Source organism: Talpa occidentalis, unplaced genomic scaffold (genome assembly GCF_014898055.3).
Source record: "Talpa occidentalis isolate TD23 unplaced genomic scaffold, MPIMG_talOcc4v2.1 talOcc4.14, whole genome shotgun sequence".
NCBI classification, from domain to species: domain Eukaryota; kingdom Metazoa; phylum Chordata; class Mammalia; order Eulipotyphla; family Talpidae; genus Talpa; species Talpa occidentalis.
The window spans coordinates 80,418,849-80,433,965 of NW_023601433.1; the positions used below are offsets into that span (position 1 = coordinate 80,418,849).

Here is a 15,117-nt window from a genome sequence, read left to right on the forward strand (position 1 = left end):
CCGTGGATCTGGCCTGTAACCCCATTCTTGTATAAATAAATAAATCTTTAAAAAAAAGAGAACCCCAAATTTGTTTACACTTCAGTCATCATAAGAACCTGGATCCACCACTGTATGTGTGTTATGAGATCCTTTAGAGAAAAAAAAAAAATGACACAAAAGTCCAATCTTATGTTAAGGTTTTGATTACCCTCCAAATATAGAAAAATAGGAGGACATTTTTATGCTTTGGAATTTGAGTTAGGGAGGTTGATTCAGAAAAACATTTTCTGGTGTGAGAAATCAGAAAACCTTGATTTTAATTTAGAGTAATGCTATTACATGGATATGATTTGACTGTTTTTTAAGATTCATTTTAAAAGAAAGAGTTGAAAATATCTGATCTTTAAAAATTTTTCCAATACGAAACATTCTGATTCTTACTCTCTTTCTTAATGCTGAAATATTATGAGCTTTCAAACTAGTTGGCTCCAGGTATATTGTTGAAGAAGTGTGATGACAACATTGAAAGGCAACTAAAAATCTTCAATGAATCATCATTCTCAAAAGTTTCTGGGAAGAGAGAAAGTTAAAAAAAAAAAAATATATATATATATCTCTATCAAGTGTTCTTTCCTCATTAAGTGAGAATGTTTGTGAAAAATAATTTACTTAATTATTATTGTTGGAAGATTTCCATTTCCTAGGATCAACAGTGAAGAAAATTATTTCAGTTATACATCTCTGATGAAATCTACTCTAAGCAAGCTGGATTGTTTAGTTGGCCCAAGGGCCTAAGACCTGAAATACTACATTCTTGGCTCAATTCTAAGTTCTCATAATAAATGTAACACCTGAGGTTGTAGAAGGTCAAAAAAGAGGGAAAAAATAATTTCATGCATATCATTTCATCTTCAGTTAATGCTTAAAGTGCTGTCCTCTTAGAAGGAAAAATATTCTTGTTCATATTTTGAGGAAATGGTGCATTTAAAAACCATTTTTTTGGTACAAGATTGTAATGAAAAAGGGAAGGAGATTTCATAAGATTTTTATTGAGTATCTGCTATATAAAGATACCACAGGGCTCAGCAGTTCCACTCCTAAGTGTATAATCAAGAGAAATGAAAATGTCTGCACAAAACCTTATACACAAGTGATTATAACAATCTTATTCATAATAGCTAAAAATCAGAAACCTCTCCAAAGTTCATCACCTCATAAATGGATAAACAGGGTGTGGTATATCTATACAGTAGAATATTATTCAGCAATAAAAAGAAATGCTAATTTATGCTACAACATGGATGAACTTGAAACATGCTAAGGGAAGAAAGCTGTCACAAAAGACCACATATTGTAGGATTCTGACTATATAAACTATCCAGAGCAGGGAAATCCACAGTCAAAAAATTAAGATTAGTGGTTGCACAGGGATGAAGGGATGGGTTAGTGGGTGGTAGCTAAGGGATATGAGATTTCTTTTTGTGGAAATGTTTTTAGAACATTTGTGGAAATGTTCTAAAATTGACTGGTGATGGCTACACATATCTGTAAATATACTAAAAAACCTGAATTGTATGTTTTCAATGGGTGAATTATGTAGTATGTGAAGTATATCTCAAACATTTTTAAAGATGCCACGAGAATACAATGATTAATAAAAACATGCATTTGGACGTGTATCCTACTCTGAAGAAGCACTTGTCACCCCATCAGAGTTCTGTTCTGTTAGAATGGAAACAAAAGGGGAGAAATGGTAGATTTATACAAGAAGTGATGGTTAGCTCCACTATGAGTAATTGGGATTTAAATATTCTAGCAGAGGTTGCCAACATAAGCAAAGACAAAGACATGAAAACATAATTGTATAGTAAATCACTTTTTCCTGATTGTAGAATTTAAGAATTTGGGTTCCCAAAGGTTGGGGAACAGGGGTGGGTGGGTGAAAGGGTGAAGGAAGTCAAAAGTAACAAACCTTCAGTCATGAAATAACTAAGTCCTGGGGAACATAATATACAGCATGGTGACTATAGCTAATAATACTGTATTGCATATTTGAAAGTTGCTGGGAGTAGGTCTTAAAAATCTTCAACACAAGAAAAGAAATTGTAACTATGCAGGGGGATGGATATTAATATGTTAATATGTTAGACATATTGTGGTGATCATTTTATAAAATATGCAAATGTAAAATCTTTATGTTGTACACTTGAAACTAATGGAATGTTATATGTCAGCCTCAATAAAAATAAATACATTTTTTTAAAGAAGAATTTTGGCTAGATAGCACTTTAAGAGCAGATGTGAATGCTAGTGAGGTAAAGTTTAGACTGTAGGCAGTAGGAAAATATTGAAGGATTTTGAGCAGAAATCTAGTATTTTCTGAACTGTGCTTCAGGATGACGATTATGGTAATAGTGTTTTTAAGATAAATTCCAGAAAATATAGACCAGAGGCTGAAAGAACAAAAGCTGAGAAAAGAGATAATGACTGCTAAGAGAAATGGAAAGTGAAAAATAGATAAAAAGAAGTACTTTGAAGCAGAATTGTGAATTAATTGATGTTAGGGATTAGGAAAAGAGAAAAGTGAGACTTAATGTGAAGCGCATGTGAGCCATTTAAGGGAGAAATCAAACAGATATTTGAGAATATGGGAGTAGGGCTTAGAATTAAGGCTAGTACTATGTGCTCGTAGTGTTACTTAACACCATTAAATGGACAGAAATTAAGATAGCAGCTTGCAGTAACGCAGAAGACTTCAGGCTTCAGATCAGAGAAGAGAGGAACTGCTGGAGAAATAATTTGGAAAAACAGAAAATACTTTCAGGGAATCTAACAGTCATTTATTTATAAATAAAGAAGGGAGGTGGTGAAATGGAAGAAAAACTCTTGAAGCTTATTCTCGGTTCTCGGCCTGAATAACATGTGCAGTGTTTTAGCAGGAAAAAAAAAATAGTAAGCAAAGAAAATTTAATTCCTAGAAATATTAAAAGTTTATTTTAGAGCATTTATACAGCCATGCCACTGCAAACAGTACATATTCTAAGAAAAATTACATAAAAATGAGTTAAGTACTTAGAGAAAAAAATACTAACCATGCATGTCTATAGCATAAGAAACTATCTTCTAGTAGTGAATGTCTCCATTTGAAATTTATCAGGGTATGAAAAAGCTAGTAAATGCCCTATTTAAAACTACTTTCTTAGAAATATCACAACTAGTCTTCTTTTAATATCAGTAATATTTTAATTCACTGATGCTATGGTCAGATTAATTTAGCAGGGTAGACATAGAGATATTGAAATTATTGATTGATTGATGGTTAAATAAAATGTGATGCCAAATTCAGGCAAGTTTTAGCAACGGCTCAATCTAAAGCATTCCATAGCCATAGTATCAGAGGGAGTAACAAAATAATAGGGGGGAAAGATTAGAAATATAGGGAGATTACAGAGAGGAGATTAGGATATTCTCAATACCAAAAAAAAAAATGTGAAAATGGAGGTTGATACCTTTTGTCTAGTTCCCCCTCCCTTTGTAAGACCTTCCCCTCCAAAGCTAGTCAAGCATTTTGAAGATTATTTCAACATGCATATTGTATATTTTACATTGTTTCATTTTTTTGACCCAGTAATTCTACTTCTAGAAATCTATTCCAAATAAAGCCCTGAAACTTACATGGATAATGTGTACAAAGATCTTCGAAACACCTTAATTTTTAATAGTTCAACAGAGGGTTGACTACAGCAGGTCTTCAAATTGTGGTGAAACAATTGTGAATGAATGTGACTCTTCCATAACATATACATTGAGCATTTCGATGAATGAGCTTTATGATAGTGTTTGATAACATGACTAAAATACTCATAGAGATAAATGAAAGAGGTGGACTATGGAGTTTTACATACCTATATATGTATAATCTCAGCTGTATAATAAAATATATATGAGCATGAAGAAATAATATACATGGAGAAAAGTATGTCACATTATTAATGGGGTTTGTCCTGACCAGGATTATGGATTTTTTTGGTAATAGTATATATTTCCCAGCTTCCTTCATTGGGCATATACTGCTGTAGTAGATAGTAAAGAATAATCGTTGCCCTAAAATGTGGGAGATTGGTTATAGGCATGCCTAGAAAAGGAAAGACAGATGAGTCAGTGTAAATCATCATCCCTATTGGAAAAGCAATTCAAAATATAAGCCTTAGTGACAGGCAATCAGTAGCATCACCATGTGCTGTCAGATCAGTCCTTTATACTGGTAGCTTCTATTGAGTTTCCTTGGACTCAGACAAACCAGTGGAAGCCTCACTATAGATTCTGAAATCTGTTGACACATTTGTTCCCTTGGTATTGCTTGTGAAAGAGTAGTCTGTGTCTTTATTGTGAGAACACTTTCCTTTTACATTGTCACCCATAAGCAGATGAAGATAAAATTTAACGTGATAATATTACATTTATAAATACTTTTAAATGCCACATTACCAATTATTGTTTAATTTTGCCTCTATAATTATATATTTTATTCTTCTTTTCTATAGGTGCACCATAAATACAAAAGACTGATATTATAAGAGGAAAACAAGATTGCTGCTAAAATGAATTTAAGCAATACAGTGTATTTCGTGCCATACACAAAAAGGTATTGTACACAGATCCATGACTTAGCTGTCTCCTATAAAGTGGGAACAAATTCTATTTTCTGGTCTTGCTGTAATGAATTTTTATTATCTTTGTAAGAAAAATAAAGGGGAAAGTAAAAATATTAATAAAATTGGCATAAAATACTCTTATAAAAAGTTTAGTTTCAGATAACTTCCTTATAAATTTTCATTGTTTTCAGTTATATCATATTATGTGGGGAATTATTCGGTTCAAAGGAATGAGCTTATTAAAGTTTCTTTTTCCCTTTTAATTTATTTATGCATACAAAAGGGTGTGTAGGCCACAGGTATAGGTCCGGGGTGTGGGGGTGAGAGAATTCACCATAGACAGTGGGGAGCAGAACAGGAGGATCTACTGAAATACACTGCTGGTGGGGGAGCAGCATGCGAGACAAGAGAGCTCTGCTGCACCATGTGGGTCAGCTTCCTGGCCAGGAATTGAACTCATGCCTCAGTGGCTGGTGGTAGCTTGATAGCGCTGAGACTCTAATCCCTGTGCTACCAGGGCTTCAAGTTTCTTGATTCCTATTTATCAAATTATTGTCTGGAAAATATTACCAATTTTGTGTTGTATTGAAATAACAAATTTTTATAACACTCTGCCACTAATTATAACAGTAATGGGCTTTGCTGAAAATTTAGAAAGTATAGATAAGCAAAAAGAAGGAAATAAAAATTACCTGAATTCCTAGCATGTATATCAAATAAAACACAAAAAAATCCAAACTTGCAAGTGAAAGAAGCCATGTTTCCCAGCTTCACTATTTTATCCCTTCTTGCTTGCATCCTATCCCTTTTGCCCGAAAAGAAGTTGTCTTGTGTAAATTCCTAGAGGGTATTTCTGGTTCAAACTGTGCCCACTGTATCCTTTCAGGAATATATAAAAATGACTGTCCTGAGACCCTCACTAAGAGTTTACTTTATTAATTTGGTGATTGAAATGAGGTGTCTTATTACTTTAACTTTTCTTTCATGACAAGTGAAATTATATGTTTCATTTGATTAATGGCCTCTATTTCTTTTTTAAATAGCTATTTATGTCCTTTGAGCATGGGAATGGGTGTGTATGCATCTGTATGTGTTCATCTCTTTGACATTAAGAATGACTTCTTAAATTTTTGTTGAGGAGAATTGATTTATAACATTACATAGGTAAGATTCATGTTTAACTGGCACATATTTTGCAAGAGCCATCCCCACTTTATTTGCCTATAATTTTGTTTTCTTATTGCTTTTAAAAACAATCTTATTCACTTATAAATGACCTATAATAATTCTACCATATTATGTTTTAACATACATATATGTGAATTCAACATCATGATGAAAATAGTAAACACTCCCCAAAACTTCCTCATATCCCGTTTTAATTCCTCCTCCCACTTTTTATCACCTGCTCCTATCCCTAGTTAAACACTGATATAGTTTCTGTCACTTTAGACTCTTCTGCATTTTTCCAGAGTGTTATATAAATGAAATCATAAAGTATATAGGGTACTTTTTGTCTGACTTTTTTCACTCAGCATAACTATTTTGAGATTCATCCACGTTGTAGTTTTTATTGCTGAGTTGCATTCCGTTGTCTATATGTACTACAGATTGTTTATCCACTCATCTATTGACGTTCTCTATGAATAAAAGCTTCAAGAATATTTTGTATAGTAAAAAATAACTTTTTTAAGTCATCATTTACCATAGCCTCCAAATAATAGCATTTTATTGTAATGGTTTATAAAGAGTATCCAGTTACCTCTATACACATATTAATTGAGCATGTACTTTGCAGTTAGATCCGGATTTGAGTCCCAGTTCTGACTAATATGGCTTCCTGGCCAGGGGAAGTCGTTTTGCTTCTCAGTTGTAGTTTGTTTTGTAAAGTTAAAATAATAATGTCCTACATTATGAAGCTGTTGTGGGGATTAAAGAAAAGAATATATATAAGGTAATTTAGTGTTTCCTGATACGTAATATAGTAATGTAAACTCTTGTTATTTCAATATGTATATAATCTGTATAGCATGTAATTCATCCACTTCAAAGTATATAGTTTGATGGTATTTGGTATATTAATAGGTGTGTGACCATAACCACAATCACTTTTAGAATATTTCCATCAACTTTAAGAGAAAGCCTATACCTTTTAAAACTATCACCTTGAATTACCCCTTCCTCTTAGCCCTAAACAACCACTAATTATTTTCTCTCTATGTAGATTTGTTTGTTCTGGATGTATATAATTGGAATCATGCAATATGTAGTCTTTTGTATTTGACTTCTTTCACTGAGTGGTTTCAGTTTTTATTTCTCTAGTGACTAATAATACAGCGCATCTTTTTATGTGTTAATGGTCACTTATATAAGGAGAAATGTTTATTCAGATCCTTTCTTCATTTTTCTTCTTCTTTTTTTTAATAGTGGAATTGCAAGGCCAGGATGCTTGTTAATATTAATGTTTGTTGCTACGAAACAAAATAAGTTAGAATAGCTGATGTCAAACATTATTTTTCTACAGGTATTAAAAACTGATTCCAAAAAATTTGTCAATGAAAGATAAAACTAACTGGGATATCGAAAGTAAAAGGCTTACAAATTCTGGTCATCATGCGTAAAGGGGTGCCAAAAGACCCAGAGATTGCTGATCTGTTCTACAAAGATGATCCTGAAGAACTTTTTATTGGCTTGCATGAAATTGGACATGGAAGTTTTGGAGCAGTTTATTTTGTAAGTAATTAAAAAGGATCATTTGTATTCAGGTTTTAAAAATTTAAAAATAAACAAAAATTTTAAATTCCTCATATTCTAACTATTGCTTGTAAAAATCCATTTGGTTGTATTGTTTATTCTACAAATTAAATGATGTCAACAATGAAACAAATAGCCATGGCTGAAAAGCCAGTTCCAGAATTCTAGGCATTATTCAAGTCAGTGGCATCTATATCAATTGACTCTGCTATCCAATTAGTACAAAAAATTTAAAAGCCCAGTTGAGCCCTGTGCATTTTCCCTACATGTCAGACTCTTTCCTTCTTCAGCACCTCTCTACCCACTTCAGCGCTACTCCTCCCACCTAGAAAATGCTGCAAATTGCATCCCCATACCTGTCTCTTATTTATGCTGCAGATTTTAACTCGTGTTACTTCTATAAGATAATCTTTCCTACAGCACTTAAGACTTTGATCTCCTAACACCCTGTACTTGTATGTAATTTTATCACAGTTGCAGTTCAATGTGTATAATTTTTTAAAATTCGTATCTGTCCCTCTTTCTAAAGAGTAAGTCCATAAGGTCAAGGGTTGTGCCCATCTTCATTGCTGTATCCTCATTAACTAGTATAATATCTGACAAATGATAGGAGTTCAGGATAAGTGGAGCGATAGATAAGTGGAGATGCATGGATAAGTGAAGAGATAGATGAATGGATGGACAGACAAATGGACAGTTACTCAGATGGACTGGCAAAGACTTTTTATTACAATCATGTCAACCAGTATTTCAGGTTACGTGTACAAGTCTTAGTTCCCTGGAGTTAATATGACTTCCAAGAATGTGATTGTATTTTGATGAGAAGAATGAGAAAAATATGAAATATTAACATAGCTCATTCAAGTGAAATTCTTGGCATAAAATATAGTTCTTTAATTTATGTAGTTAACCTTCCAAGTTTGCTTCATCAAAGTAACAAATACTTCCTTAATAGTATTATTCTATTAAAGTAAGTAATATTTAAGTACTAATTATTACCTATTTCTCTTCCAAAATTGGTATCAATTATTTTTTTTTCTTAATTGAAAGATATTTGATTTTTTTCTGTTATGTGGTCTTTTATGCTCTGCCATCAGGTAGGACTTACCTATAGCTGTGCTTCCAAATGAGATTTTATTAATTTAATCTTTAACTTATCTATTTGTTTCTAACCAAATCTTTTTTTTTTAAGATTTATTTTTTATATTCCCCTTATTTTAACCCCAATCTCTCCTCTACCTCCCCCCCCATAGTGTGTCTCTGGTTTATAGTTGCATGTTGATTTTGATTTTTTCTTTATTGTAGTTATTCTTTTTCCTGGTCCCTTATTTAGGTTTTCTAGATTCCTGCTATGAGTGAGACCATCCAGTATTTTTCTTTTTCTTTCTGGCTTACTTTGCTGAGCATGATCCCTTCCAGCTCCATCCATGTTGCTGCAAATTGCATGTGTTTATCTTTTTTGATTGCTGAGTAATATTCCATTGTGTATATGTACCACATCTTCTTGATCCAGTCATCTACTTTTGGGCATTTGGGTTGTTTCTAAAGCTTAGCTATTTTAAATAGTGCTGCTATAAACATACGGGTGCAGATGCCCTTTGGAATTGATGTTTCTGTGTCATTGCTGGAGTGGAATTGCTGGATCATATGGAAGCTCTATCTTTAGTAGGTTGAGGACTCTCCATACAGCTTTCCATAGTGGTTGGACCAGTTTGCACTCCTTCCAGCAGTGCAGGAAAGTTCCTTTCTCCACAACCTCGCCAACATTTGTTGTTGATAGTTTTTTATTTTTTAATTTTTTTTTTAAATGAGAAGGTACTTTTTTTTTAAAGATTTATTTTTATTTATTTACTTATTTATACAAGCACTGAGTACAGTCAGAAGCGCGGGAGGGTAAGAGAATTCACCAGAGTCAGAGCGGGGAACAGAACAGGCAGATGGACGAAGTACACTGCTGAGGGGAGCAGCGGGCAGCAGGAGAGGTCTGCGCGCCATGTGGGACCCTCCTCTGGTGGCCCGGGAACAGCCGGGGATCAAACCGGCGCTGCAGAGGCTGCGGACAGCTTCGCAACCCAACGCTCAACCGCTGTGCCACCGGGGAGGCCCTGATAGTTTTTTAAATATGTGCCATTCTCACTGGTGTAAGATAGTATCTCATTATAGTTTTGATTTGCATTTCTCTGATTACAAGTGATGTTGAACATTTTTTTACATATGCCTGTTGGCCATTTGCATTTCCTCTTTGGAGAAGTTCCTTTTTGTTCTTCTGCCCATTTTTTGACTGGATTATTTTCTGTTTTTGTTGAGTCTCATCAGCTCTTTGTAGATTTTTGTGATCAATCCTTTGTCATTAGTATTGTGTGCAAAAATTTTCTCCCAGTTGGTGGGGTTTCTCTTTGTTTTGGTTAACCAAATCTTAGACCTAGATTTTCTCTGAATTTTTTCTCATCCTTTGGTGTCTGTACCCAGTACTACCACAACTTCTCTCTCACCCCCTCTAATACTTGTCTCCCACTCAATCCAGCTTATCATTAAGTGACCTTCTGCTGCTAAAGAGGTTGCTTATTTTCTAATTTGTTAGTTTCTGGGGTTAGTACTTAAAAGTCCAGTTGAACTCCTGTCTTCCTCATTCACCAAAATTCTTTTTAAAATTTTTTTTAAATTATAAATAAGCCATACATATTAGAAGTGTGCATAATACATATACACGTATATTTTAAGATATAATTTAAACAGTTACAAGGTAAATCCCTTTATAATCACCACCCAGGCCAAGAAATAGAATATTGGCAGGATTTCAGAAACCCTTCATGTTAGAATCAGCTACAATCCTGAATTCCATGGTAATTATTCTCACAGTTTTCTTTATATGGAGCCCGCTTTCTTCTGCAGCCCTAAAAAATCCAGTTTTGTTTAGTTTTGAACTTTTTAAAAATGGAAGCATTTTGTATATGTGGGTGATCTGTTTGTTCTGCTCAAAGATACATTATTCAATCATCTTATTTTTTTTCTATTACTTTATAACTTAATTCATCTTCTCAGAGTCTTTTGACCTGAGAGAGGACAGTTGTACTAAATCTCTGTTCGATTCTCCTATCTTAAAAGGCAGCCAAACCCCTCTCAAAGTTCTCTTTTAGAATGAATACAATAAATCGAACATGCTTGTATGCTAGGGTGTAAAAGACAAACGTTGTAGGGGACTGCAGAGTACCTCATTTTTATGCTTTTTGGGAAAATACTATCAATTTAGCTAGAGTGTATGCCTTTTGAAAGTAAGGACTTCCTAATACTCTTCTACAACTCTAAGCACCGCACAATGCCATTTACAATAGGTACTAAATAGATATTTGTTGAAAGTGATAGAATAAGAAAAGCATAAAGGCTTAGATCTTGAAATGTAATCATTAACTATACATTGCCTGTATGCAAAACTGAGTAATATAAACCCAGAAAACACTAAAAAAAAATTAAAGGTAAATTAACCAACACTTTAAAAACTTTTACCCTTTTATTTATAGTGGCCACATAGGTGTTACTCTAAAACATGATTTTCTCACTGACCACAGTAATATTTATGTGCTGCTTCTTCCTCTTGTTACTTTTACCATTATCTCTTATGTAGATAATTGCAATAACCTCCCAACTGGTTTCTCAGCATTCACTCTGCTCTTTATACTGTCTACACTGTAGTGAGCTTGGAAAAAAATAAAAATAAAAACAAATTTGAGAACGTCACCTGTGCTCCTTGTCCTGTAAAGCCTGTAGGTGCTCTCCTCTGTTCTTAAGCTAAGATCAAAATCCTTACTGTAACCAGCCTATAAGGACTTTCATGATTTGGTCCCTATTTATAGCTAAGCTATATTCCCTCTCATACTCATTGCTCTAGTTATAATTGCTTTCTTTCATCTCTATCATGGGATCTTTGTATAGTTCTCTCTGGAATGTTTCCCCCTTTCACCTTCACCTTCTTAATGCCTGCTCATCCTTTAGCTCTCAGCTGAAGCCTCATTTCTTCAAGGAAGATTTTTAACTGATCTTCCTAAGTCATATCTTTCCCCTCACCCCCCACCATTTTTGGTTCTCAAAGTCACACATACCCTGCTTTATAGTACATGTCACAGTGGCAATTTTACATCAGTTCAAAAATTTTTTTTTGTTACTGTCTGTCTGCCATAATAGAGGAGAGATAGATACTAGGCAAATTTACTCATTCAATCCTTAATACTTAGGCCAATATCAACAAATTTGGAACACTTAATAAGTGAATATTTGTTGAAGAAATGAAGAACTCAGAGAACATGGTACTGCTAGTTTGTACTTTTCATGAGTCATAGTAATGCTAGCGAGTCATAAAGACAGAGTTAGCAACCAACATTTTTATATCTAAACACCATAATTCTGTTAGACTCTTTATAGTTTATAGCTTTTATACAGAATTATGCCAGGAATATTTGTTTAAAGTGAATTGTAAGTTTGCATAGCTCTTAGAAAATCAATCAACTGAGAGTACATTCAGAAAAAGCAAGCTGAAATTATTAACTTAATAAAATATCTGTTTGGATTTATATAAGTAATTCAGAAATTGGAAGCATTAACAAATGGCATAATAGGAAACTATATTAAAGGGTGGAAATTCATTCACTTTTGAATTTACTTCCAGTTTCTAGGTATCTTGTACTGCCTTGTTAACTGAATATATTATTTATAATTCACCTAAGCAAATAATTTAGTTCTGTTCTTCCGGATATAATTGCCTTTTTAGCTTTAGATGAGACTCAATAACTGAAGCAAAAAGAAAAGCATTTGTTTAATTTTATATTTCTCTAAAATCTAACAAAAAGTTAACAGTAATATAAATGTAGTTAGAAAATAAGAAAATATTAGTAATATTTTTCAGTAAATAATTTTTGAGCCAGTGAGCATGCTAAAAGTTTCTAAGACATTAAGACTATTAGAAATATTAACTATGAATTTGAGTTTCAAGAATAAAACTTGAAGTATTTAGAGAGTTTAACCATTCATAATACAGTACTAGAAAGCTGAAACTCTGTAATAGTTTCCCTGCTCTCTACTAAAACATTAGTTTCTTTTTAAGTTTTGGTTCTGTATTAACATGTAAAATTACATTTGAAATACACATCTGTAGAAAAATAAGATGAAAATATTTCTCAAACTTCAGTTCTCTGCCCTAGGAGATAGTTTCCATGAGCAAGTACACTTACCAGGTTCTAATTAATGATTATTCTGTAAGTATAAAGATATATATATTAATTTTAGGGTGATTCTTTTTTATAACTAGTTCAAGTAAGCATTAATTATAAATAACCTTACTAAGCAATTAGATAACATTATTTGATTCAATTTGTGTATGCTTTGCTTTTTAGAGTTAAGGATTTTTTTAAGTAATAAAAATTAAATTATTGATTAAATTTTAAAATTTTAATTAAAATAGTTAATTAAAATTCCTCAATAGTTGAGCATTTCCCAAATTTTTCCCACATTCCTTAAGCTACACAGTATGTAGATATTTACACAGAATTTCCACTTTTCAGATAAAGTCCTAACCTTTATTATAATACTGAAAATATATATTTTTTGTTGTCATGTAAGAACAGTTTTAGTGTTAAATTTTTTAACTTTAAAATGCTTAATTCTCCACAGAATGTGAGAAATTTTCATTTTTAACAAAAGTCAACCTGTCTTCTAAATTAATAAACTGTCAAAAAATGCCTTTGTATTAGATTCTGGTATAACTTCCTCCATAATTTTTCTACACATATATTCACATTTTGCAATTTAAGATTTGCAAAAATAAGATCATAATCTATTTTGCAAAAAATAAGATCATAATATAAAGTTCTGTTTTTGTCTTTTTTATATCTGTTTGTGTGTATATATATATATATATATATATATATATATAGTTTACTACATTCTTTTAATGGCTTATTCATTATATGACTGCAAATGTTTACCATGTTGCTTCATAACTGATTTCCCCATTAATGGTCATTCTACATGGTGATGCTAGTATGAATGTTGTTGTTTGATTGGTTATATTTTATCAAACCCTAATCCTTGATTGCAAATCCAAAGATAGTAAAGTACAACCTTTGCATGTATATACTGAAAGGGATGAAGAGAAGCTATTTATAAAGTGGGGTGGAATTGTCTCTCTAGCCTATCAGAAGTTCAGTCATCTTTATGCTGTGATAAAAAAAAAAAATAAGAGAATGTTATTTAAAGTCTTTGGTGAAATATTTAAGTTAAACTGGCTGAAACCTTCTTTTTCATTTTTTTTCCTACTCTCACAACAGGCCACAAATGCTCGTACCAATGAGGTGGTGGCCATTAAGAAAATGTCGTACAGTGGGAAGCAGACACATGAGGTAAGCCAAACAGTTGTATACCTGAACAGACATAAGCTTGTTAATATGAAATTGACAAGAGAAGCAAAGTTCTTTAAACATTTCTTGATCACAGTTTTTTTGAAAATTGACAAGAGAAACAAAGTTCTTTAACATTTCTTGATAACAATGTTTTTCCCCTTCTTGTAGAGCATACAATAAATGATCTTAATACTCTAGCTCTATCAATGATTATATGGAATAAACATGGGTTACTATAATGGATTTATTATAATCTATTTAATGATAAATTGATGTCTACATGTACTCAAAGGAATAACATTTAAATGGACAAACTAAGTGTTTAATAAATGAAATATTTGTCCATTTAAAACAATAAAAACAGTATTAGATACTTGATAATAAATTTGCTGCTTTCACTTTAAAGATTAAAATATTTTCTTTCTGAATTCAATAGAAATGGCAAGATATTCTTAAGGAAGTCAAATTTTTACGACAGTTGAAGCATCCTAATACCATTGAGTACAAAGGTTGTTACTTGAAAGAGCATACTGCTTGGGTAAGTCGTAGGCTCGCTCTCTGTTGTCTTGGTTTTTTCCTATTAATTTTTCTAATTTTTTTCTTTTTCCATTTTTTCTATTATATCTTTGATCAGTCTCCCATTCTGTCCCATTTGACTTTTGTTACTGACATTTAACATTTATTTGTTAATATGTCAGCGTGAGCCATTTGTTATACATTCCATAAGATCAAATATGCTCTCTGGCCTATGGGAAATTTCTGTAAGCACTCAACAAAGAGATAGTGAAATGTGGCATCAGTTTATAAAGATTTACTTGTAAAAAAACAGGGCCTTTTATTCTCACCCTAGAATTTTTGTCTTTGAAACATTCCTCATCCCTCACTCTCCCAATATTTGGAATTGTGCTTGGTATTATCATCAGCATCTAATTTTTACCAAACGGAGCCTACCATATGATTAAAATGGCCTTTTGTTGTACTCTGTTTTCTTTGTATATTTTTATGTAACTGTATTTTTGTTTGTAGGTAGACATATTAGGAGCTATTTAGAACATGAAATTGTTATATTTTAATCAACCTGCACATGCCAACTTAAAGTCCAGTTTAACTCGTTTATTGAGTACTTACCATGTAACATCCTTTCCTATACATGATCTCCAATCAGGGTATAGAATTAAGTTCATGGATAGACTATTAAACAGGATACATAAACATTTCTGTTCAAGCATCTCTTAAGATATCTAGAGCCATTACTTCTCTGTTATGACCAGAAGAAATCAGAGGAGTATTACATTGTCTGGAAATCAGTTCTCGGGCAAGAGAGTTAATAAAGGGAT

General features: G+C 32.6%; 1 protein-coding gene across 3 annotated transcripts in view; it reads left to right on the forward strand.

Moving 5' to 3' along the window:
- Positions 1-15,117, forward strand: part of TAOK3 (TAO kinase 3) — a 158,920-nt gene that overhangs the window by 73,650 nt on the left and 70,153 nt on the right. For all 3 annotated transcript variants that reach the window (XM_037511084.2, XM_037511085.2, XM_054695305.1), the window contains exons 2-5: positions 4,527-4,627; positions 7,162-7,370; positions 13,709-13,780; positions 14,217-14,318. In XM_037511084.2, coding sequence (XP_037366981.1) covers positions 7,251-7,370; positions 13,709-13,780; positions 14,217-14,318 — 294 coding nt within the window. In that variant the 5' untranslated portion in view covers positions 4,527-4,627; positions 7,162-7,250. The remainder of the gene's footprint in view (positions 1-4,526; positions 4,628-7,161; positions 7,371-13,708; positions 13,781-14,216; positions 14,319-15,117) is intronic.